General features: G+C 47.7%; 1 protein-coding gene and 1 long non-coding RNA gene across 2 annotated transcripts in view; both read left to right on the forward strand.

Moving 5' to 3' along the window:
• The first annotated feature begins 4,898 nt into the window (after positions 1-4,898).
• bmpr2b (bone morphogenetic protein receptor, type II b (serine/threonine kinase)) overlaps positions 4,899-25,908 on the forward strand; it is a 29,541-nt gene continuing 8,531 nt past the window's right edge. Inside the window, exons 1-5 of the mRNA XM_030086388.1 lie at positions 4,899-5,957; positions 18,044-18,229; positions 18,325-18,501; positions 22,459-22,566; positions 22,774-22,865. Coding sequence (XP_029942248.1) covers positions 5,879-5,957; positions 18,044-18,229; positions 18,325-18,501; positions 22,459-22,566; positions 22,774-22,865 — 642 coding nt within the window. The 5' untranslated portion in view covers positions 4,899-5,878. The remainder of the gene's footprint in view (positions 5,958-18,043; positions 18,230-18,324; positions 18,502-22,458; positions 22,567-22,773; positions 22,866-25,908) is intronic.
• On the forward strand, positions 18,510-22,444 carry LOC115384095 (uncharacterized). The gene is made up of 3 exons (XR_003930797.1): positions 18,510-21,883; positions 21,959-21,961; positions 22,237-22,444. It is a non-coding gene; the product is annotated as an uncharacterized LOC115384095 (long non-coding RNA).

A 25,908-nucleotide genomic window follows, 5' to 3' on the forward strand; every position in this document is an offset into this window, starting at 1 on the left:
TTCGAGAGAAAATTCGAGCAACAGAGAGAGGCAGGGAGAGGGCAGAGGGAGGTTTGAAAACCTTGAAGCCAGCATTTCCCCACAGTTGGAAGTGATTATTAAAACTGCAGGAGCTCTCTTCACCGCTCTGCTGCTTGGCTTCCTCTGTGTTTACGAAGGTGTAGCTGACGGAGGGAAGCCACGCCTGCACACACTGTGGCATGTGCACCCGCTGCAATGTAGATCCTTTTTTTTTTTCCTTGCATTTGCAGGTATTCATAATTGATGGAGCCCTTGAGAAGCTTGGTGCGACACCAAGTTATGGAGGAGGAAAGAGGGCGGGTTTAAAAATAGCCCGGACACCTACCATCATCTCATCCATTATTAAACACGACCCAGAGACCCGATCTGGCATCCATTATGCCACTCCGAGTCGGCACACTGTGGGGCTGGGACAGGCTTAATAAGCTGCCCTGACATAACGAAGACAAATAAACTGCTTAGGCTATTTTCCAGATAGATATGAAACTGAATAAAAGCTCATCCTCAGCTGAGAACTGCAAATCCGCTGCGATGATTGTCCATCATCGTGGTCCACATCGCTGGGTGAAACTGGAGGAGCAAACTCTTTGATGTCCAGAATACTCCGGATATAAATATATATCTGCTTTTTTTTTTTTTTCCATTCCAGCATGTCAGCTCCGGGTCAGACAGAAATAGGCCAGAACAAGCTTCATCCCGTCTGAGAAGGCGCCATACGTCAGGCTTTAAGTAGTGCCACTGCCGTGCTCTAGGTGGCAGCAGCGAGTCCCCCGAATCTCCTGCGGCCGACTCACTGTACCACCTTCTGGTGCAAAATGGTATTACTAGACAAACAGGGCTGGTGCTCGCTGGTCAGTTGGTTTAATGTGATAAATCTCTTTGCACAAAACACTAAGATAATTGTAAATATTACACAATGTACCCTTAAAGTAGCTTGTATCAGAGCAATAGTGAGTCCGTTCTCACCCAAAACTAGTTCAACTAAAGAACACAATGTGATGTGGCAGAAATTTCATGAAAACAAGCTTGTATTTACACTCGTCGGCAACTTCATTCAACCTCATTAGGATATTAATATAGACGTAGAAACACAAATAATCACCAGCTTTTTTTCTACGTGATGTCTGTTCCTCTAAAGTCAGTTGGTGTAAACGTGGAAGTGTTTGGTGTTGAAAGAAAAACAGGTGAGTGTGAATAAAAGTGAAATTCACGAAACAAAAGCAAGTTTAAGTCAGGGAATCAAGAAATAATAAGACAGACGGAGAGAGCTGTACTTTCAACTGATGATAAGCATGTCTTCTGCCTTCTTCTCCAGCTCCTGTAACCAAACATTTCCTGGCAAATCCCTTAAATTTCATGGCGTTGCATCAGAGATTCACTGCACCCTTTAATTTGATTCCTTTTTTTTTTTTTTTACCTTTCTTTTATACATTAGTGTTCAGGAGACAACAAGAAAGAGGGAATGAAGGTCTCAGAGGCTTTAAACATCCAGCTTCCAGACATGCTTAGAGTAAACATTTAAATAAGTTGAAATCTGAAATAAGGACAGAAATTGTGTTTTAACCTGATTTATGCATGAAAAGGGTTTAGAAAAATACAGTTTTATTTTTACCTTGGTCGGAGTTCAGCATCAAACCCTTTTAGATGAATTTCTACAAACCTGACAGTGTATTTTTTAGAAAATCCGAATAAACCAGTGACTTTCAGCGGATGACAGCTGCAACTGACTTCTGGCGTCAGAGCTCAGGTGTGAACCGTCAGTGCGGGTCATCGAAAACGAAACAATCCTCGGCTGTCAGGTCTCATAACAGCTGAGGATAAACGGATCTCCTCCACCGCGACTTTCTAACCAGATCAGCGAGCGCACGCGCACACGGACGCGCAGATTGTAATTGGCTGCAAAAGCAAATAGATGGAGGCATGATCAGTCAGGAATGTGAACTGAACAACTCAAAGCAACACACCTCATCATCATCATCATCATCTTGTCTGCACACACAACCTGGCCGTTTTCTAGCAAACCTATCAGGTTGCACGGTGCACCTTAGAGGGGGGGGGGGGGGGGGGGGGGGGGGGGGGGGGGGGGGGGGGGGGTCAAATAACAGCAAAGAAGTGTGTATGCTGCCATGCATGCATTCAGGCGTGTGCGTGCGTGCGTGACCGTCCGTCCCTGCAGGGCTGCCGGTGTATATTTCAGTTACCTGGCAACCTCTTTGAGAAAGTTGCAACAGGAGTCAAACGCGGGGAATACGCACCAACAGGCAGGAGTGTGACTGCGTAAATGGAAATGTATGAAAAGCGAGGAGTGGTTGCGCGTGTGGCGACAGGATTCAGCTCCACCGCACAAACCGGGGTGCAGGTCGCATATGTTTTTGAATCAGAAAGCTTAAAGGAGTGCACACTGGTGCGTTGTGTGAGTTTGTGCCCCTCACCATCAGCACGGAGGTCCTGACAGCCTCGGAGACGCTCTGCCGCAGCTCCGCGGCGGTGCCCGGTTTGTTGAGCCCCCGGGTGAACTTCCTCGCCTCGGGTGGAGGAGCAGAAGCCGCCATGGTTTCCCCCGAGGTTTTCATCGGGCAGCCAGGTGCAGACGGGACAGCCGGGGCCGCGCTTTCCTGGCGAGCGCCGCGCCGCGCCGCGCTCCGCTCTGTGCGTTAAAAAAAAACGCACCGCTGGCGCACTTCTTTATCCCGCCATGGCGCCTCCGGTCAACTTCAGCGTGGTCATAACGGACTGTACCGGATGAGAACTCCCTCTGAAACGCAGCAAACGGTGGAGAGAGAGAGACATCCACTACTGCCTGCTCCGAGCGTACTGTCCCATCAGAGGAGCTCCTTCTGCGCGCGCTGGCACGCCCCCTCCTCCCTCCTCCCTCCTCCCTCCTCCTCCTCCTCCTCCTCCGGGACAGGCAGCAGTCATTCATCCGTCACATCGGCATCATGCACTCTTGTTTATCACATTAATCAGTCAAATAAATCTCACTTCACGGTGTCGTCTTATCACGTCTGAGGTCGTAGTTATGCTTCCAGAGCAGAACGCGTTAAAAATAACGAGAATCCGTACAGAGTTTGTATTAAAACATATCAGTAATGTGCATGTAAAAGGCGTTTTCAGTATTGAAGCGGCAACAAATTCTGTTTTTAAAGGTTATATAACTGCAAAACGCTCACTGCCCTGCCACAGACACAGACTCATAGCGCCTCCTGCTGGAAAATATTTGTATACTAACTCACCATCTATTGGTGTTTTTGTATTAAATCCACATTTCATGAAAATATGTGCGAAACCAAAGTTGTTTTATTTTTTTTTCACCCCAATGTTTTGGTTAAGGATATAGCTGCACTTCAAGACCATTAACACCACCATATTCCAATTTTACAATCACATTTCTGGCAAAGCGCCTTAACGCTGACACAAATTTCACAGTTTATACTTTAAAAAGTCATTTAAAATATAAATGCTGTCACTTACAATTCAATGCTGGGCGCCTTTTTCTTTCTTTTTAGATCAAGCAGGTGCACTTGTTTGGATTATGAGATTCGTTACTGAATCAAAGTGAACACTTGAAAAGTAACATTAATTTCAGTAATGTTCACATTTCCTTCGTGCATTTTGGTATTTTTCTGAATTTATTGTGACCGAAACAGAAAAAAAAAACATTAAAAGTTACTAATTATGGTGCCAAAGGGTTAAACTATATCTACAGTGATTTGCCACACAGGGGCAGTAAAGTAACATTGATAATTGTATGTGAGTCAGTTCTTGTTTATACTATTGAGAAAGTTTCCAGCATGTTGAGCTTAATGATTTGTGTTGTTTTCCTGAGTTTGTTCTTATTTAAGATGTCATATAAATCCGTTTTCACAGCTTCCGGTGGTGTTACATATCCTATCTGACTTGGAATTCAGTTTAATTTTAACTCTGTGCAAATCAATGCACTTAAATTTTAAACCAATCAAAATGTAATACTTCATCCATCCATATTCATTCATCTGTTGTTCACTTCTGAGTCATATTGCTTTGTGATGTTATTCTCACACACTTGCAAAAATAATGCGACATGCTGTAATCTCGTATTTTTTTACAAGTGATTTCATTTTCACTCAGTGTGAGGTCTTTAGTGGTCCGCATTTGGTCCACGAGCCGTGTATTGGACAACTTTCACCTTTTTTTCCAGTCCACAATGAAATACTTTAAAAATAAACTTGTGTTGTTCAAGGATAATTAAACAATTATTCAAAATTCTGTAATGTTTTAAAGTCAGGTATTATAAAAAAGGTTTGACCATTTCAAAAAAGACTTTTACCAAGTAATAATAATACAATACAACAACAACAGCAGGAATAATAATAATAATACTAATACTTATACCAATACTAATACTAATAATAATAATCATCATGAAATACAGCAAAATATAATCATCTGTCCATTAAAGTGTAAAATAGTTTGACATATATGGTCAGAAATGTGTTATTCTGAATACACATAACATAATTGTGAAGCTCATATACTGTATCTTTTACTCTACTAATTGCTATTACGTACGCACAGCCATTCCAGGATGGTGTAAAAATAAATATAATAAGCAGAATAATACAGACCTATTGGATATTAATAAATCACATTATGGTTTAATACATATGCGGTGCTTTTGGGGGATTTTCTGATAAAATGATTGCGCAAATAATGGATCCGCAATAAGATAAATAAACAACTTGTGTCTCTAAATTGGTTGTATTTCCTGGATCATTAAAGTCTGGGGTTCTTTGCAGTGCTGTGTTGTTTCCGCAGGGCTTCGCGCACTTTACCGGAATCTACACCGGGGGGAGAGGCGCGGCGCGGCGCGGCGCGGCGTCCCGGGAGCCCGTTTGCAGCGCCCTTTCCCAGGCTGTCGTTTCCCCAGTCTGCGGCACAGCGGCGCTGCTCCTCCGCCTCCCTCCTCCTCCTCCTCCGGCTGTGGAGCACCGTCCTCCACCCCCAACGCCAACCCACAGCAGCAACCTGATACCGGAGACGAGCGGTCCAGACAAGCCTGCAAACGAGGCGTTCCCAGCCGCCGCGATCACACCGACAGATACGCATCTCCTTCCCCCCCGCCTCCCCCCCCAGCCGCCGTCGCAGGAATGATCTCCGCGTACCGCACAGCGGAGAAGCCCCTGGAAGGCGCCGACGGCCGGTGAAGATTCCTCCTCCTTCCTCCCCCCCCTCCTCCACGCAGGAATCGTGGACCGAGAGACGGGACGCGGAGAACTAAAACTGGTTAGCTCCGAGGCTCGCGGCGGCTAGCTTCGCAGCCCTCCCCGAGCTAATTAGCTCGGGATTCTTGACCGAATTCTCGGCCGGATTTGGGCACTTTTCCCCCCCGCACACAACCGAGGATGGTTTTTATTTAAGCGAATCGAGTTGCGGTCGGGGGATTTTTGACGATTTTGAGGCTGTTTTTCCTAAGTTTCGTAGTCCCAGACAGTCGGCGAGCTAGCATGCTAGCTAGCAGATATGGACGTTGCAGACGGCAGATCCGCCGAGCGAGTTAGTTTCCCGGGTCATCGCTCCGGCTCGCAGGAGTAAAAAAAAAAAAAAAAAAAAAAAAAAACAACTCAACTTTTACCCCGGCGCCCGATGCGGGTGACAGCGGCAGGAGGGCGCCTGTTTTCCGCATCATCCCCCCCTCCATGTGCTGTTCCAAGCCTGAGAGAGCGGTTCAAGTTGTGGAGCTGACGTGAAAAAAAAAAACAAAAAAAAAAAAAAACAAAGTGGGAGCTGCGGGGAGAAGAGGACGCCGACCACCGGACGCACCGCGCCGCCACGACCACCACCACCACCACCACAGTCAGTTCCCCCGCACGGTGTCATCATGGCAGCGGGCCGGATCGCCATCAAATCCCTGGCTAAATTTGGCTTTTGCCTGGCGATTCTCCTGACTTCTGTAGCCGGTGAGTGGCTTATTAGCAGATTAGTAAGCGTCTCATTAATGTTTCATGCTCTCTGCCGCTTGCGTGCAGATGTTGGACTAAATCGATCCTCATTCTGGATTTGTTGTTTTTTGTAGATTTTGTGCTTGCTGTAACTCGTCCACAAAATACACAGTGTTCCGAACCCATTCCCTGAGTGTTTATGTGTCTGCATCTCCTATCTCTTGTTCCATCTCCTCTCCTGCACGCCTCATTTTCTGGACTTGATGTGCACAAGCTTCCACAGATCTGCTCGTGACCAGAGCAGCAAAGGGCTCCTTTTTTTTCCCTTTATTTTATCACTCGGTGTACAAAGGCCTGGAAAAACACTGCCAAACATACCGCAGTCCTTGTCTGCCAAGTCGTGCCCCCCCGTTCAAGACTTTGGGCTGAAGCCAGGCTTCTGTGAGACCTTGAGGGTGATAAGATAGGAGCGAGGGCTGCTGAGAGATGGGAGGAGGAATGTGTGGGAAGACAGGAAAAAAGTATTTTACAAGATGGGTAATTTAGGGTTGCTTTGGAAGTTCAAGCGGCCCTGTTGGCCAGGCAGAAAATAGGTGGTCCCATCTCAATGCAGGGCTGGTGCTACTGTGTGTGTGTGTGTGTGTGTGTGTGTGGGTGTGTTTGTGTGTAAAAACGGCTTAATAATGTATTATCATTTCTCTGAGTGTGTTATTGCCAGGCTCCTCGGTCCATTCATAGACGAGGGGAGCTGTGAGATGCTGCTGCTGCTGCAGGGGGAAGTTTATGAATACACACTGAGCCTGAGCTGCTCGTGCTCGCAGGACTTGACCCTGTTTGCTTCCACATTTGAATGCAACACAAGTGGCAGGCTGAGTATTTATTTTTTTTCATTCCGTGAGTGTGAAGCAGTGGAGTTGAGCTGGTCGGGCTGTACGTGAATGAGTGGAGTGCTGTGCACCGTGAGCCATCTTTTAGGGCTTCGAAGACAAACTGTCGAAAAAAATACAAGCTGCTCCAGCAAGACGATGAAGCTGGTGTTAAACTACAAAGAGTGTGTCGCACTCGCTTATTTTTTTCTGAGGTTGGCATTATCTCGTCATGGAATTCCCTCCCACGGCTCTCCATTTGGAGCAAAACTCATTTTGAGGGAGGAGCAGCAGTCAGAAGGATGAGGCCGGTGTGAAATTACAAGCCATCAAATGCTGCGTGTGGATTAGTTTGAGAAGGTTCTGACAGGACTGAGATGTCAGTAAATCTGAACAAGTTATGAAAATGACTTTTCTTGAAGTGAGATCTGAGATAAGTCCGCAAACAGCCTCAAAATGAGCAATAAGCGTCTTCTCGAACCTTGAAAGTCAGATGAGTTAGGGAAGGAAGCGGAGATGATTCAGCAGATGAAACGTGTGCTGAAGAGATGAGCTGTCAGGTCATGACGTTGGACTGTTGTTCAGACAGTTAAGGGGGAAGAGGGGGGGGGGGGGTGGACGTGCCAAAAAATTTGGGACGTAATTTGACATCAGCAAAATCTAAAACGTGATGACACAGCTTCGCATGAACTCGGACAATTTTTTTTTTTGCTGTGTTGAGCTAAGTCCAGGAGCTCAAAACCATTTCAAAAAAAAAAAAAAAAAGATACAGTCACTCGGCATTCAGCACGGGGACGATTAATGGATGCTTATGCGCGTCGTGTAAACAGCCGATAAATCCAAATCGTTGTTCTGTGTAAAATTAATTAGGGCGGCAGTCAGACTCGGTTGGCATAATGACTGTAAAGAGACGGGGGACAGGACGCCTCCTCTGAGGTGCTGCCGTTTCTCGAATGCAAAGCAGAGCCGTGCCTGCGCGCCGGCGGTGATGAGAGGAGGCAGAGGATTCTTCAGCGTGACCCGCCGTTGTCCCCCATTGTTTTCCCCACCTTGTTTCTCCCCCCCCCCCCCCCCCCCCCCCCCCCCCCCCCCCCGCCCTTTTATTTCCCTCTCCAATCACCATTAATTTCCCCTCCGCCCGCCGTGTGTTTAACCTGTTTGCAGCTGGGCTCGGGGTCGTCCTGTGCCGCTTGCCTTTTCCCCGGTGACTAATCGGCATGTGGAGTTGGAGAGCGTTGCGATGACGGCAAGGAAGCCTTGCAGACGCTACCTGCGGCACGACCACAGGTGTTTCCCGAATGCTGGCGTCCGCTCTGGGCTTCGCTCGACTCGGAAATCTTTCTAACCTGTAGCATTTTTATCCCCCTAACATATGGCTCTGGCACACTTTCTGGCTCTTTGTCTCAAGTTGGGTTCTCAAAAGTTTGGATATTCTCACGCGGCGATGGGGACTTTTGCTTTTCTTTTCGCGTGAGCCGTGGCATTGCGGCTTGAAATTCTCGGCAGCTGTGCAGCTCCAGCTAAAACGGAGATTTCGGTTTCCAAACGTGATTAGAGTCGGGAGTTTTCTGCCTCATTCACGGTGCCTGTCTGAACTCCGCCACTGTGTCTATGGAACTGACAGACCTACTGTTACCCCCCTCCAAAAAACCCTGTTCTAGCCCCATCAGCCTCCCAGGGCAACAGGGGAGGGGTGGATGTGGGGGGATCTGTGGGCTGTCAACTCTGCTGTCACATCAGCAGCTCAACAGAAAGCAGCTCCAGATTACACGGCTGGTGTTGAGCGGTGGCGAGCTCGCCCGCCGCCGCTCCTCAGCCGACGTTGTTGGGGATTTCAGCAAAGGCAGGTAAAGAGCTGCGTCAGATCGGTGGCTGTTAATGGCACGCTTGATTGGAGGAAATATAAAAGTGAATATTTTTAAGAAAAGCAAACAAAAAAAAAAAAATCAGAATGTTCCTCACACAGATTGAGCGATTTGCTTGGTGATGAGCAACATTGAGAAAAGAATGGTTTTATATCCTTGAGCGATCAAGTGCTTCAATTACTGATGACGACAAATATCTGCATGCCAAAGGTGATCTTTTGTGCTCATTTTGAAGGTTGTTTTTATAACTCTGCAGCTCCACTCCAGTCAGTTTTACTGATTTATATTTCAGGAAGAAATCCTCACTTCTTGTCTGTCTGCTTCTGCCTCGATCAACCTTTTCCTGATGATTCGATTGTCCTTAAACTGCGTTCAGCTTTCAGAGTAGCTGACGCGATCGCCTGTAATTTGACACCAGCCTCATCAATTACTCGACCCGTTGTCTCCACATCCCCAGTTTACAGCTATATAAAGCCTCGGCTTTCTTGTCGAAGAAGTTAAAAAATACGTGTAAGGATTCCCTTTTACCAGTGTGAATCCTAAACCGTCTGTCCAGATGACTCGCCGAGACATGCGTTTACCCCGTCCGACACTTTCCTGGACTTAGTATGGCCCCGTGACACTGTAACGTGATGGAACTGCTCCAGCCTGTGAAAGCACCCTGCTGAGCTTGCTGATTTCCGGAGGCTATTGTAGTGCACAAGTACAGGTGAAGAACAAAAAAAGGAAATAATAACAAAAAACAGAAATGGTGTACTTGAAGAAGTGAATGCGTGCCGACTCGGAACAAGCGATTTTCTATTGGTGTTAACAAGAGTCGAACTGTGCAGTTTCGACTGGAGGGGAGTGGGAAGTGGTTGCCAAAGCTGGAGGATGTGAAAGCACTACGCCCTCTTTGATTCCATAATATTTTGCACTCAGTCCACATCATTATTTCGTGAGAAGGGATGACACCGACTGCAGCTAGAAACAGACCAATGAATGCTGGACTGCAGGGGGAGGTGGGAGGCCATTCGCTCTAATACAGCCTGTGTTGTACTCTATTAGATGGAAAAAAAAAAAAAAAAATCAATGCCTGTCTCTCTTAGTACCTTTGCTTTGAGATCCAAGTTGAGGTTTAAAAAAAAAAAAAGTAACCAGAGATACAATAGCACAGTGTTCAACCAACCTTCTGCTTTGGCCAAAAAAAAAAAAAAAGAGAGAGAAATTAGCGGATGTTTTAGGAAACAAAAGGTGCAGCCTTGAGATGGTAACTCGGAGTGACAGCCTGTGATTACCACGAAGCGTTCTCCTTGACCAGCAGAGACAATAAGTCTGGAGCACGCCAAAAATGTTGCTGAGACTATGGATCGAGCAGTTAAGCTGGCTTTTAATCTGATTTTTATGGACACGAACTTAAAAGAAAAAAAAAAAAGTTTTGTTCAGTTGCAAGTGAAAGGGTTTAAAAGTGATCAAGGTCCTGTTATTATTTTCCCTGGTAACTTCAGTTTCCATGGATATCGCTGCTCCTGCTTCTATATTTCCCCCCTGCATAGGCTTTATGGCTTAATCCTTGCTGTTCGTGCACACGTCAGCTTATACAGCGGCTGCAGCAGCAGAATAAGGTGTGTTTCCCCCCCTGGTCCCGGTAGCCGAAGGTTTAGGGCGTCTGAGCAACTGCAAGGTCGGAAGCGAGGCGGGATTATTGACGTCCCTGTTGATGCTGAGACTTGGAATCGAGAAAAGTCATCACGACATGTGCAGTATCGAACAGGAGTATGTGTGACATGTTAGAAGGGTGAAGACTGAAATAACCCAACAATGTGAGCAAAAAAAAAAAAAAGTCAGTGTTCCAAGCGGATCTCATATCTCTGAAAAGAGTGTCACATATCTTCAAGTTTCTTGATCAGAAATTGATTTTAATAATTCAATTAACTGTATTATGTTAGGAGCCATAGTTAAAAAATGTTTATAAAATTCGGGTTTCATAAAGAAATGTTAAATTGGTTGTCTTTTTCATATTAAATTCCTATTTTTTGCACTAAATAAAAGCGGACCTTTTGAGTTATTATCCCATCACCATCATCATCGTTATCTTAGGTTAGTTGAAGAATATAACCGCATGCTATATATCTGAATAATAATTTAATCCTTTAAGTGATGCTTTGTGGAGTTGATTTTAAAAAGGCAATTTTATAAAACTGAGGAAACTATTGCGGCATGTGTCCTTTTGTACGGCCAGACATTCGGTGAGATCGGCTTTTGTATTCCACAGTCGCTCTCAAACTTTCAACAAGTAATGTCCTTTGTGCGACTCATCGTCGAAATCAGTTGCATTTATCAAAGAGAAATAAGTCTCATGAAAGTTGCTGGGTGACAGTGGAACATCATATTTATACAGAAGTCAATTAAATGATAAGAACTGAATGCAGCTATTACTCTTACGGATTCAATACACTTTCACAGAATAACCACAGCCATCAATTTCTCACAAAAAGCAAGAGTTGCAGCCCTTTCCAGCCATTGTATGTAACTCTGATAGAGATGCTCTACTGCAGCTGTAGTTTGAAAACGTATTAAAAATACATTTGAATAAAAATCTTGCCGCTTGCTTCGCCACTATGGGGGTCGAATTGGACCCGGCGGGCCTCCGGGGTTGCAGTACACGAGGTCGTAAATGATTGATTCGTCCACACATCGCTGATTAAAGGTCTGGATTGCTTGACTAATGCACCAAGTTTACACATTTCAGAAGTGGGAAGAAGCAGGAAATTTGTGGCATCTCTTCTTTAAAAATGCATTTATGTTGCAGTCGAGTTTAAAAAAAGGGCTGCGCGGCAAGGAATGAGCTGAAAGCAAGAAATAGAGGAATTATCCCAAGAACAGTCGGTAGTTTGAAGTATCTGTCATGACCTCAGGGAGAGAAAGATACAAATTAAGAATGTCATGCTACGAGAACGTTTCAGAGCTGAGCTAAATCAAAACACATTATTAAAAAGAGTGCTACACAGTTGATCTTGTCGTTGGAGAAAAGTTCTAAGAAGGCTTTTTGTCAAAAGTGAATTCCAGGAAGCGACTCTCCTTAGGCAGAATGTTTCATGGCTGCCGTTCTCTAACAGCAAAATTCTCTCTTTGGTTTTTTACGTGCAGAGGATCTAGTCATCAGGTCACTGCCTGAGGACCTCCGTTTGTGACCAGGATGGAGACGGCAGTTCACATAAATATTCTGTGGCCATGTCTTCCAGAGCTGTAAAGATAATGAGAAAAGTCTTCAAAGCAAAGCGTCAACACAAGAGCAGCGAGTAGAAATCTAAAACAACTAAACTATTCTTTTTTTCAAGTGCTATGTCTTTACTTCTATCAATAATGGTTAAAAGCAGCTTCAAATCGACAAGTACACTTAATTTTGACAACATGGCTAACATCCACTGTTCCCGAGCCAAGAGAGAACTGAACAACAGGATGAATTTCATTGAAATTTCTCAGACCGACTCATTGTCTGTTCAGCTTTTGGAGAGATTTTCTGGGAGATGCAGCTCCACTTGTAGTTTGCATTGTATTTTTGAATGATATATTCAAGTAAAATTACATAAAGGTACCGTAAAACTGGTGACAAACAAACCCACGTGGAATGCCACAGTTTGATGAAAGCCACGAGGAACTACAGAGATTAACCAAAGTGGCCCCAAAACCAAACCTTGAGGAACTCCACGGTTTATGGAAAAGGTCCTGAATCAAGACCTTAAGGATCCCTGTACGTTAATTTAAAACCACTCCTAAACGAAGCTGAGAAATGCTCCCCAATTTACTCCAAACAATGATGAGAGCCTTAAGGAATGTCGTGACTGAGTAAAACTGGTTCCAGCACTGTTTATTTAGAGTTGCTTGGAGTTTCTGAATTGAGTCAGCATTTAAATGAGTCATGTGACAATCCTTTAGATGTGATGTGACGTTTCACTGGTCTGTAATTTGAGAAGTACTTCCTTTTTCTTGTGTTATTTTTTTATCTTTCGGGGGGTGAGTATTGGTAAATTAGCTAAATGCTGCAGTTATGGCGTCTGTGGTTATCTGATGGTATCGCCGCTGCCGGTAGCTGCAACAGAACAGGTTAAAAAACCTCTTCATCCCGGATGGCCTCGGCCCCGCAGCACCGCTCGTGTTCATTTATTCCACACAAGAATGATGAAGACTAAATTCAGGCACGGCCTAAAACCGGACTTTAGCTTGTTCATGAATAATCTGGATTATCCCTCGCGGACTTGACAGCAAACACCACTTTGGTGGCCTCGTCATCATCCGTGTTTTCATGACATATTTGGGAAAGTTAAGGTATACAGAGAGAAGGGGCAGTGGAGGGGGTTGGATTTTTGGTCTAAATGCATGGTGGTCAATAATGGAGGCCCCTAAGCTTTGAGGGGAGTTTAAGCCCTGGATTAGCATAACTGTACCAGACCCAGACAGCCACAGACTGAGCACTGGTGGTGGCGGTGGTGTTTTTGAGGTAAGGGGGGGGGAGGACTGGTGGACTGGGCAGTCCCGGGGCAACAGATGGGACAGATTAAGACCCTGCTCATCCACCAGTGCAGCATCCCAACCACCCCACCCTGTCGACATGTTTAAATTCAACCGGGGGAGTTGGAAAATTGGGGGTGTCAGCAAATACCCCGTGAATCCTATCCGCCCTAACCTCAGCAACAAGCGGTGCACCCAAACAGCCGCAGCAGGTACGGCTCAGAGGCGCATGCCTGCGATGGCTATCGACGAGCTTTTAGTGTTGGGGGGGGGGGGGACATCGAGCACCGAGGCACGGATAAGCCTGGTTGCGTCTAAAGCAAAAAAAAACAGGCAAAAAGCGGTGTTGTCAGAGCTAAACGGCGTTTTATGAAAAGCTAATCAAGATGTGTGGACGGTGCATGCATCTCTGTAGAGGAGATGATGCCTTCAGTGAAGAAAAGTCTTTATTTTTTTTTCCCCTTCCCCTCCTCCCTCCATTCCTCTGTTTCTGTCTGTAATCTTGGATGTGAACTTGGAGAGAAGAGCGCCAACACTTTGGGTGCACTGGGTGACTTTTAATCAAGTCCCCGGCTGCAGCGTCTTGCGTCTCTCCTCTGGGCCTTGGCGGCAGGGAGAGGAGAGAGAGAGAGAGAGAGAGAGAGAGAGAGAGAGGGGAGAGAGCCAGATTAGATCGCTGTTGTTTTTCAGTGGTGAGGCTGAGGGGAACGGGGTAGTCCACGGGGGTGGTGGTGGCGGCGGTGGGAGGGTGTACCGAAGGCCAGAAGGGGGGGGGAGGAAAGGGAGGGAGAGATTAGCAAATAACTGGGCCATGGGTAAACACTCAGCAGCGCCCGCCATCATCCAATGAAGAGGCTCGGAGCAGAAAAACTACTCCGAGGGCTTTTGATATGACTACCCCTCTTCTCTCTCCTCCCTCTCCCCGCCTCGCTTCGTTTGGCCTTGCTCGCATACTCTGACCCACAATCCCAACGCTGCCGCCGGAGCCAAGATTACACGGCGAGCTCCGTGGAGCACAACCAGGTACAGAGTCCGGCATCCGACGGCGAAGTCAAAGCCTTGGATGCACAGGGAGAACATGTAAACCCCCCCCCCCCCCGCACGTTAAGGCCAATACACCTGGACCCAAACCGGGATATTGTTACTCAAACGTCAATTCCCTTTGACATTAGAGTGAATTTTAAGATTTAAGTCGGATAAAAATTCCGGTTGGCAGCACTCGCTGACATCCTGTGTGTAACCATCGTGCGCGTTTCTCACAGAGTGAACAAAAGTGCTCGTTTTATCCCGGAGAAACTCTTGGAAAAAAGACCGACGGCGGAAATGTTTTGCTGCTGACATGAGCCAATTAGTTGATTTTCAGCCCCCCCCCCCCCCGCGATAAAGCCATAGCGGGTTTTATTTGTGGCGTAAAGACAACATGACTGCAATAAAAAAAGAAAATAAATTTGCGACTGGAGTTCATGGAGGAGCTAAAAAGAGAATGACTGCTCATACAGCTAATCTAATTAGTCCCATGAAATGTCCTAATCAAAACCACATAGTCCCAACACGAGTGTTTCATCTCAAATTGACAGTGATGCACTTTAATTGAGCGTTCATTAGAATGAACGTCCCTGTGATTCTAGCGGTTGCGTGATTTGATTCAATCAGAGGCAGAGCGATAACGTTAAAGCCCGTCCTCATCTGAGCTTCAGCTGGATATGAAGCGCGCATATCAAGAGCAACAAACGCGGCGTGGCGCGCGAGTCGGGAGGAAGTGGGACTTAAAGAAGCTGCCGTGTGATCCTTTTATCTGGCTTTTTTTTTTTTTTTTTCATGAGCAGCCCCCTCCTTTGCTCAATGAAACTATTTAACATGCTGTGTGTCATAATGTTATTTCAGTCAGACAGCCGGTCACGGGTTGCCGTCGGGCCGGGCGGGAGGAGGCGGAGGGGACGGCGGGGCTGTTTTTGTTGGGCAGGATGAGGGTTAAAAACCGCCACAGAGGTCTTTAGTTTACATTATGGTGCCGGTGCTTAATATCCCCCCTGCTTACCGAGGAGTGTTTACTGGGAGGAATTGCTTTTCAGCTTCGGATTAACGTGGCAAAAGTGCACTCTAGGTGTGTTTTGTCTCCAAGGTGGTGAATTCTAACAATCAATTTCACCTGTGACGAACTTGAAATCCACTTCTTGGAAATCTTCAGAGCTTTTCTCACATGTTTCACCTTCTTTTTCTGCACAGCATCATTACAGAGATTCATTTCGTAGCCTTGAACTGGAGTGAAAAACGTTAATAATTAATGCCGGCGTGCAGTATCTGACCAGTTCTGAGAGAGAGAGATGAGAGAAACTCTTCTTACCAACTGTGGCACACAGGGTCAGTGTGTGTTTGTCCAACTGTCTGTGGGTGTTGTCACAGGCTCTGCACTTCCTTCCATTGTCCTCCTGCCATTGTTGCTTTATGTTTCTCCTCTTTATGCCGGAGTTCCTTCGGCACAGCTCATGTCCTCACTTCCAGCTACTACTCCCCTGTGTGGCTGTGGCGCATGGGAGGGGGAGGCATTCAAGGAATTCAAAAAAAGAGATGATTTTACTGTAAGAAACATGTCCATCTCGCAGTGCGAAAGTTTAACATCTGCAACAGTGTGTGTGTCCTTTTTTTGTTCAGTTTTTCATTCTGAATCAACGGGAACGAGTTGTTTCTGCCCGTCTGTCCTGGGGGCTCAACTCTCCAAGCTGCGCTCGAATTCCGACCCGCTACATGTGACAAAAAAACTATTCGGCTGCAAAACAATAGCGGCGGGACAACGTGGCATGTGTCTGTAAGCGCGGGCGGCTCAAAGTACTCTCTTTTACAACGGATAGCGAACCGATTCTTCTTTTTTCTTGTACTGCCTGCATTAAAGCGACACGCGTCTTCTGTAACGCGCCGTCCTGCAGGAGGAAGCAAGATATCGTTCTTTACAAGTCAGCAGGCAATGGAAACAAATCGATTTCAGAGGAAACGAGCAGCAAACGCCCTCAGTAACGAGTCACACAAGGTTACAAAGACATTAATACTAATAGAGAAAGCAAACAAGACTCCCAACAGAAGATACCCCCTTTCCTGGAGAGTATTAATCTGAAGTGAAACACTGTGGCAGACGTGGTTTCACAGATCTCGGTACATTCGCACAAGCTAAATTCAAAACTCTTAGAATTTGTAGCTTTTTCTGGAAGAGACGGCGTGTGCTTTGAGATACGTTTCTTCACAAAGCAGCGTTTTTATGACAGCGTAAAGGAGATACTTTTTTCCTGCCACAAACAACCCCGGCACCAACCACACGAAGCACCAAAGAGAAAAATTCACATCGCATTGATTTCTTTTATCATTTTTTTTTTTTTTTTTAAACGGAAGATTGAATGAATGAAGACTTTTTCTTTACATATCCTTCTAAAAAAAAATCTTTCATCTTCTAAACCTTGATCGTGAGTTTTTAACCCTGTGTTTTAACATAAAGGAATATAAAATCAGCCATGTGATGCTCGGCGCTCGCTTTCATGTCAGGGCAGATCGCGTTTCTCTGAGATCAGTTATTTTTTTTCACATCTCCCAAGTAAATAGCTGGACTGTGGTGTGTGTGTGTGTGTGTGTGTGTGTGTGTGTGTGTGTGTGGGCTGGAAGGAAAACACAGCTGTGACAGAAGACTGCCTTTCTGTTTTCATCTGCTCGCCATTTCTTCGGCATATTTCTTCCTCGGCGTAGGGTTACCGCTGTGTGTGTGTGTGTGTTTTAGAGCATGTTTAGCATGTCGTAGTGGGTAATGTAACTCCACGCTGCCATTGGTCGGTCACTTCGACCCCGGGGAGGGGGGGGGGGCTTTTGGATGTGATTTCGTATTTCTCAACCTGACATTGTCTTGAAATTCGCTTCCCTTATCGAAACGATGATTCCTCCGCGTATTTAACCCTCGGTCCGAGCTTCCTCTGCGCGTCCCTGCACGTGCGCGGCTCGCCGCGCCGCCCCCCCCCCCCCCCCCCCCCCCCCCCCCCCCCCCCGCCGAACGCGGAGCATGCCTGCGGGGTGAGGGCAGCAGAGGGCCCGGGCCGATAGCTCCATCACGGGAGCAGAGGAGGGGAGCTGGCTGGCTCCCAGCCCGGCGCAGCTACCGCTTCCATCGCGCCGCTGCCCTCTGCCCACACAGGCCAGCTCGACCTTGGGCAGGGCACAGCGCCCCCCCACCCCCACCACCTCCCCCAAGCTCCCTCCAGCCCCCTCTGCCGGATGGAGGGAAGGGAGGAGCCGGGATTGAAGGGAAACAAAGTGGCACATCGCGTTTCCTTTATCTGAAGCGACCCACCGCAGAGCCTGCGTACACAAACACTGTAGCTCTTTCTCACCAGAGCTTCGGCGGCTCCCGGGCCTCGTGACACCGCCGCGACAGATCGGCCGCATTTATCCAGCACGCACATCTCCCGCTCTCTCTCTCTCTCTCTCTCTCTCTCATTTTCTGACATTTCATTCTCCAGCGCTCACAGTTTTAATGGTCACTTCTCCGTTGATGTTTTTAATTAGGACCCCGGCGTCTGCTTTCCCTCCACTCCTCTCCCTGTGCTACTTGCTCCGGGCTAGAGTTTAAATTGGTATTTCTATTGATCTGTGAGCTTATGAGAGGCTGCAGTCTTCTCTGGCAGACGGCTACTTTTCATCTGTGGATTCCTGTATTGACGGACGCAGCGGCGGCGGCGGCGGCATCAGTCTGCCCCTATAGCCGCTGAAAGAGACGTGTCCATATGTATGAAATGTGTGTGTTTCCTCCCATTAAAAGTGAGCCGAAAGTCGCGATCATTGACTCAAACTTCCTGTCGTCCGCCCGTTTACGCTGCGCCCCGCCGCCGGGCTTCCTGTGTGTCCGCAGCGGCGCAGGGCGAGGAGCGGGAGTGCGCCTTCACGGACCAGCAGCAGCAGTGGGACGTGGAGCGGGTGGGCCTGGGCGAGGGCCGGGTGTCCCCGGAGAACACCACCATCCGATGCTCCAAGGGCAGCCACTGCTTCGGCCTGTGGGAGAAGAGCCTCCCGGGGGAAGTGCGGCTGGTCAAGCAAGGTACGACGACGCCGACGTGCACCGATCACGGCCTCTGCTGTCAGATCGAAGCATTTCTCACCCTCCTCTCTCCCCCCCTCTCCTCCGTCAACAAGGTTGCTGGACTCACCTGGGTGACAACCAGGCCTGCCGCGACGACCGCTGCGTGGTCACCAACCTGCCCCCGCAGATCCAGAACGGGACGTACCACTTCTGCTGCTGCAGCAGCGACATGTGCAACGTCAACTTCACCGAGGATTTCCCGCCGCCGAGCCCCACCACCGCGCCCATCTGTAAGCACGCACACACACACACACACACACACACCTATTTTGCACCAAGTTTAACCTCAGAGCGGTCACAGTTTAGTTATCCGATCCAAGAGATTAGATCAGGAGGCTTAAAAATCTCGTCTGCTTTTACGGTTTTAGTATTGAATGATGTGCTGACCTTTTCAGGAAGGAATCTTCCGGCGTGGAAGACATTTCATTCAAGGCCGAGCCGTTGGCTTAAAAAGAGACATCTTCACATCGGGAGGATAAACTCGGCTCATAAACCGGGATTGCCGTTTTTGTACATTTTCCCGAAACTGTACCCGAATTTGACATTTGATTTCTTTTTTTTTTTTTTTTTTTGCCTGTTAAGCTGCTTTAGTAGTTGTTATCGTGGTTCGCCGTTTGAGTAGTTTTCAGCTGTTTCTGCTGTTTACCCCGTTTAGCCACTTTGAGCACTTAACGCCGTCCGCCTCAGACGCTTTAGTAGCATTATCCATCAACACGTTTCACCCCTTTTTCTGCACCTGCTTTAATGATTTTTTTAGCTATTTTTCATGGGTTTGGCGATTTTTTTTTTTTTTTTTTCCTCTTTTCGCCCATTGAACAATTTTCAGGATCACACACCAGAAACTTTATTCGTTCACTCAACTCAACTCTTTGCCTCTGTGAAGCGATATTGAGCGTTTTGTTTATGGTCACAGTTTCAAGCAGGATGGAGGAGTGAGTGAGCCGAAGAAGGAAAATGACTAACAAAGGAAAGTACGGCGGAAGAAGAACGCGGGCCTCCACAGCTTAGGAGCGCAAAGCTATCAGGAGAAGAGAATAAAGGGATGTTTGATACGATCGGAGCTGTCATACCCATGCCGCCTCCTCCACCTCCTCCTCCTCTGCTGCATCATTCAGCCACGAGCAGCCACAGCTGAGCTCCAGCACCTATTAGAAACCTTCACATTAGTGAACTGAGGCGTTTCAACATCATTTTGCTTTAATTAACGGAAACGTTTTGCTCGTGTTTTTATTTATTTCTTCTTTTTTTTTTTCTTTTTCCGACGCTCAATGAGGCGTCAAACAAAGCAAACAGATGTATTGTTAATTGTTTGGCGGTGAATGAAAGCGGCGCGTGCGGCGGCGGCGGCGACGCCAGCTCATCATCATCATCATCCCTCCCTGCCTGCACTTTAAACACACACACACACACGCGCGCGCGCGCACGCACGCCGCCATCCGACGTGGTCTCGCCGCATTCCTCGGATTACACGGCGTCTGCTCTCGTCTGCGGGCGCGCCCGCGACTGCAGACAGCAGACAGACAGGGGAGACAAAGACGCAAAAGACGGCGCAGCGCTGCGAGGAGAATTAAGCGCCGGGTGCTAATAGGATGTCGGGAGTAATTAGTGAAATTCAAGTCCGGGGTGTCTCATAACTGTAAATCCTGTTTGCGTTTTCCCCGAGCAAGTTAATTCTCGACGTGTCTGGGCAGATGTATGGCAAGTATTATTAGGAGGAGGAAGCACGCTCGGCGAGTGATCCGACGCCAGAGCTCCGGGGGTGACGACACAGCGCCAGGTGATTTAGGAAAGGAAGGGAGCAGGTGATCCTCGCTCGCGCGCTCTCTGGAGTGTAGGCGAACGAGGAAATAGTGGGTTTTTTTTTTTTTAAATTAAGCCCATCAATCTTGTGCAGTGGTGCGTTAGCTGGGAGTAGAAAGACGCTTTGTCAATGCAATGAGCCAAGATAATAGTGTTTATGCCAGTTGAAAAAGGAGCAAAAAAAAGGCCTTCAAGGTTCATTATGAAACTGCGCCGGGTTAAATCAGCCTGTAGAGGGCCGTCACCGCCAATAGAAACGCTCCCAAAACCCAAAAACAGGAAAAAATTGGACCAATATTCCTATTAAAGATGTAAATGATGGCTCGCTACAGTCCCAGCAACTGAAGAAACACTGAATCACGTATTTTACTTTATCTGTTTATCTGTTATTCGTTTGGAGCATTTCCTCCAACTTTGATCGTCCCTGGAATTAGATTGATGATTATTGATAAGTAATGCGATTACTGTCACCGGTAAAAACAACTGACGGAGTTTGAGCTGGAAATGGAAAAACGGTGCGATGTGCCGAGTCGTTACTCGCAGACTCGGTATGTGGTGAGACTTTGTAGTGTGAAGTCAGTAGGTGTCGTCCTGTGTGTGTGTGTGTCAGATGACTTCCTGCTCAGCCTCCTTGTTGACAGTGAACCTGCTGACCTTGGTGTTTGAGGTGGGGGGGGGGGGGTGACTGTCAGGCCGTGTGTGTGCGTGCCACGCTCATGCTAGGATGTCAGTCAAAGCCGCCCGGAGGCTCTCGGAGCCATCAATTATTGATAAAGCTGGTGTCTCTCGGTGGCGGCGGCGGCGGCGGCACCGCCATGTTGACTGATGCGGGAGAGCGTGGACCTCCGCTCTATCTCGGCTCAGCACGGCGCCGGGGCTCGCTTCATTCTCCTCCAAATGGCTCTTTGGGCTTAATAGATGTTTTCTTCCCGTCATTCACTTCATGGCATGCCCGATTGTCCACACACACACACACACACACACACACACTCCAACGCCATGACATTTAAATGTTTGTGTGTGTCTGCGCCGCCTGTAATTTGGGAAGGGAGAATTACAACTTAGCGTGGTCCTTGCTCACAGACTGCGCACTCACGCTGGAGACGAATCCTAATGCCCCACCTGCAGCCCCCCCCCCAGCGCAGAGCCCATTTTTCTCCAACCGAAAAGCCTCATCGTGCACGGGGCTCAGCGCGCACGGCCTTGCGTACACATGTGCAGCGCGCTCGTAAAAAAAAAAAAAAAAAAACACTGGTAAAAACAGGGCTGCTAGCAGGCAAAGTCTCCACAGGGGGCTTTTAAACGTCACGTTCAGGAGCCGGACGGCTGCAGAGCAGAATCCCCCGTTCAGACCAGGCTAATGAGGAGGTTTTTCTTTATGCTGCGGATAATGAAACTAACTGACAGTTAGGTGATTTAGCAACATAGATTTGTTGATATTTAGTGAAAAGTCGACGTTTTATTCTGGCTTTTGTTATTTTTGCTCCGTTTGGCTCGTCTGTGTTCAACTGGCTATTTTTACTTTCCCTTTTATTTCTTTTTTTTTGTTTGTTTTTAATTACATTTTCACCATTATCTTGTTTGTTTTTCATCAGCTTCAACATTCCCGTTTTGTCGTCTCATTTTATTCTTGTTTTTCGACGTCTTGTCAGATTTTTCTTGAAGTAATTTCTTTTACGGAAGCCGGAATATGACAGACCCCTCTCGGCACAATGCCGTCACAAAACAATTTGTGACAAAAACTTTAACATGGATTTGCTGTAAAAGCGCAGATCCAGATGTGTACTTTCAGTTTGAATCGGTTGTTTCTGTGTGAGTCACCGAGATCACGCTGTACTGGCGTGAAAGCTGGAGGACGAAACGCGGCCGGTGAAAAGTCTCTCGGAGGGGGTTGCGGCCACCCCGGCTGCGCGGCGGCAAAAAAGGATAAATCACGTAATGTAAACACGGAGCGGCGCTCTGCCGTCGGCCCGCATCTTAATTGGCCAATTGCCCCTCTGTTGTGTGATTACGCCGGCGAAATCTTTGAACTGCGCGATTGATTTGGAGTGCCGCTCGTCGTCTCCCGTAACTCGGAGCAGCTTTCTCCCAACGCTCATGAATATTAACGGTGGTCCTATAGACAGTGGGGGGGGGGGTGGGGGGGGGGGGGGGGGGGGGTGAAGCTGAAGGAACGCCAATGCGTTGCGCAGGTTCTACGTTGCGTTGCATCACATTGAGCCATCGTCGCCCGTTAGATTGACTCGGTATAGATAGCATCAGCCGGCCCTCCTTCTGTCTCCAGCTCACAAATCAAAGGTCGGCTCGCCACGGCAAGGACTCTGATGTGTACTTTTTTTGTTGTTTTTTTGTTGTTGTGTGTCCTTTTTTTTTTTACCCGTTCGTAGATGATCGCACACTGAGCCACGAGGAGACGGTAATTATCGCCCTGGCAACAGTCTCCGTGCTGGCCGTGGTCGCCGTGGCAGCCTTCTTTGGTTGCCGCATGATGCACGGTGAGTTACCATGGCACCACGCTGTGAGGAAGAGCAGGGAACATTCATTATTCAAGGCTGTTTAAATGTTTTTTTTGGCAGACATTTAATTAATTTAGTACGGGGAAGTGAAGCTGATCTTTTGTTTGAATGCATCTGCATGTTTAGCTTTCAGTGTGAACTCATATGTGTGTGTGCGTGTGCGTGTGTGTGTGTGTGTGTCCACAGGAGATGGAAAGCGAGGCCTCCACAACCTGAACATGATGGAGGCAGCAGGCTCGGAGAGCTCGCTGGATCTAGACAATCTGAAGCTGCTCGAGGTCAGTGCCCCACATCGGCGTCTCTTGTCTCCGGGCTTCGACGTTCACTTTTTTTGCTCCTCTCCCAGCATGCACCGGAACCGCTCCCGAAACGCAAAACACACTGCAGCCAGATCCAATCAATACCGAAACGCTGCTGTTGTTCCGGGAAGAACTATCAGAGCCTGAGTCAACAAAAACAAACTGTAGTGATGTGCAAATTATTCTTTTATCCATCCGTCTTCTTCTTCTGTGTTCCACTTGCATGAGCGTTCATGGCGATTTGCGTCGGGGGGGGGGGGGGGGCGTGGTCTTGGACCCGCGTCGCGCCGGGTTCAGGCGCCATACGACTTTGGCCTGCGATGCCGGTTTGAATTTTGAGCTCATCTGTTCCTCAGTCCGCTCGGTTTTCTGGCCCGGAGCGGAGCCAGAGCATTTAGTGTAGCCGAGCAGAGAGCCAGCACGACGGCGCTCTCCGCAAAAAAAAAAAAAAAACAAAGCAGCCAATGGGGAGCCGGCGCAGCAAATGAATCCTACAGCAATTTGACTAATCAAGATTTAGCCAGATTACCGCCGCAGCTCGACAGCAAGCACATTATTTTAATTCTTTATGATACCGGTGCTGATGTATGTAAAAAAAAAAAAAACAAACAAAAAAAAAACAGCGTGATGGTTTTTATGAATTAAATCCCTTGTACTACATCTTACACTCCCCCAAATCCTGTGGATTTATACCGGCCCTGTTTATAGAAGATGAAAGCTCGTATCGTCAGTCTCCCAAAAGTCTCCGCTTCTCAGGGAAGGGAGGGGGGGGGGAACAAGAGCTCGGAAGAGAAAAGGAGAAACCGAAGGCGAGCGAGTCGAAAATACACCCGGAATACATCAAGGTTTACGGTTACATCTGTCGCTTCAATGTGACTTTTATCATCCGATCACGGCAGGACGCATCCAGCGACAAAAATAGGAATTTGCTTACCCTGACACAGAGGATCCGGGAGGAAAAAAAAAGCTGATACTGAAGAAGGAGAGCTCATATTGTCATAGGAAGTGGAGTTTGGATGATGCTCAGCCGCCGTAACTGAAAGGAGGAAACCAATGTGGAGGCTGATATGAATAAATTCAAATCAAGGAGACGATAGGGTTTCATCTGCAAAAGCTTTTAAGCACACTTTTACTTTCATAACTGGCATGAATATCTCGCACAAGGTCACTTTTTTTTTTCGGCAATGAGACGCATTTGAAATCTAAATAGAGAATTTCGGAGGCTTGTTAATGAATTTGAGATCAATTCTAAAAAGGAAAGCAGCGATAGTTTTTCAATCCTTGTTTCCAGAATCGTCTCTTCTGCGTATGAATGGTACGAAATGAGCTCTCTCTCTCTCTCTCTCTCTCTCTCTCTCTCTCTCTCCCCTGGGCCGATGGGACCGAATCATTTCAATGGATTCCACCGTGGTGGCAAACTGCCGCATTATCTTCGGTCAAAATTAGCATTTACAGCTGTTTATGACGGAGAAAGTGATTTGATCGCTTTATAGTCGCACTAAACAATCAGCCACAGGGTCGGCTTTCACTCTCTAACCTCCACTCGGACGCTCTCGCCGATAAAGACGAGCCTTCTCCCCCCCCCAACGTACACAAAAGGCCGCCCACACGCCCGTTACATTCGCGGGAACATCTAACAGACTGCGGACTCCAAATTTACAGCAACACTTACAAACATTTCCAAATAAACAGACTGGGAGTCGTTTGTTTTGTGTCATCGGCTTTTACTCCTCCGGCGGAGGAGAGGCGACGGAGGCCCTTTTCTGCTCGTCCGGTTTTGGTCGTCGGAGGTGAAAAGCAGCTGCGAGATAAAGAAAGAATTAGCTTCAATCTGCGTCCGCCGAGCCGAAACGGGATGACGAAGTGAGGCACGCTCGCTGATGGCGATCTGGAGCTCGCCGTGTCGGAACTTGAAAGGGAAGCCGGCGACCGCGCGACGTGACTTGACGCCCACCGAGTGGTGCAGACGGATGACACCACCGTGGCTTATGTACATTTCTTTTTTTCCCCCCCACTTCTCTTGTTTACAGCCAAGTGCTGTGAGTCACCGTGCAGCCGTCACACACATCCGACATGCCTCGCCGCTCACGGCCGACGCAGATTCTTATCGGAGCCGCTGCGGTCGTAATGTTCTCCTCGACAAAGCCCGAGAGTTCGGCCTCACGGCGGGCTGAGATCGCGAAAGCTCTGATTTTGTTTCATTTTATTTATTTTTTTTAAGTGGAATAAATTTGTGGATTGAGCGTCGGGTGTGTGAAACCGCGAGCCGCCGAGTCTCACCAAAAAAAAGAAGTCTCCGCTGAGCGAACCTAACCGGCCGGCGGGGGGAACGTAACGATCCGGCCACGCAGGTGCAGGCAGACGTGTTTCTCGCCCGCCCGCCCCCCCCCCCCCCCGACATCTGTTCGGTGCGAGAAAGAAAAGAGAGCAGGAGATGGTGACATTTCTTCGCGCAGTCTGTCCTTGAACCTTATCAAAAGCAAGCAGGCACTTTGGCTTTGTTTGGTTCTTTTTTTCTCTTCCATGTTAAACTTGTTGCTTTTCGGGAGGGGGGGGGGGGGCGGGTGGGGTGGAGAGTCCAGCCGCAGACTAAACAGCCTCCATTGTTTTCTGCAGAGATGCTTCATGTTTGAAGGTGGAAGCTACACAGAAATAAATGCTTGAAGTCTTTTCCTGCGGAGACCTTTTCAGACTGGTTTTGCTCCTTAATGGCATGCTGTGCTCTGGCTAATTGAATGATTTGGGGACTGACTTAAGGCCATTTCAGCTGTTTAACCCTGCTGTTTGCCTGTAATTTACTTTATTCCCTATCTCTCTCCCGCCTGCCTGTGCTCGGACTTTTCTCTCTAAGTGGCTCCGTGCGGCTTCTCGTCAGGATTTGCAGCGGCGAGGCGTTTCAAAGCGGCACAAAGCTAAATCATTCAGCACCTTCTTTTGAGGCAGACTCGTGCATGAAGGTCGAGAGTGTCAAGGGAGTCTATTAATAGTCTTTTAATTTGCCCCTCCCCCCCCCCTTTTGCTT

This window comes from Salarias fasciatus, assembly GCF_902148845.1.
Source record: "Salarias fasciatus chromosome 23 unlocalized genomic scaffold, fSalaFa1.1 super_scaffold_20, whole genome shotgun sequence".
NCBI lineage: Eukaryota > Metazoa > Chordata > Actinopteri > Blenniiformes > Blenniidae > Salarias > Salarias fasciatus.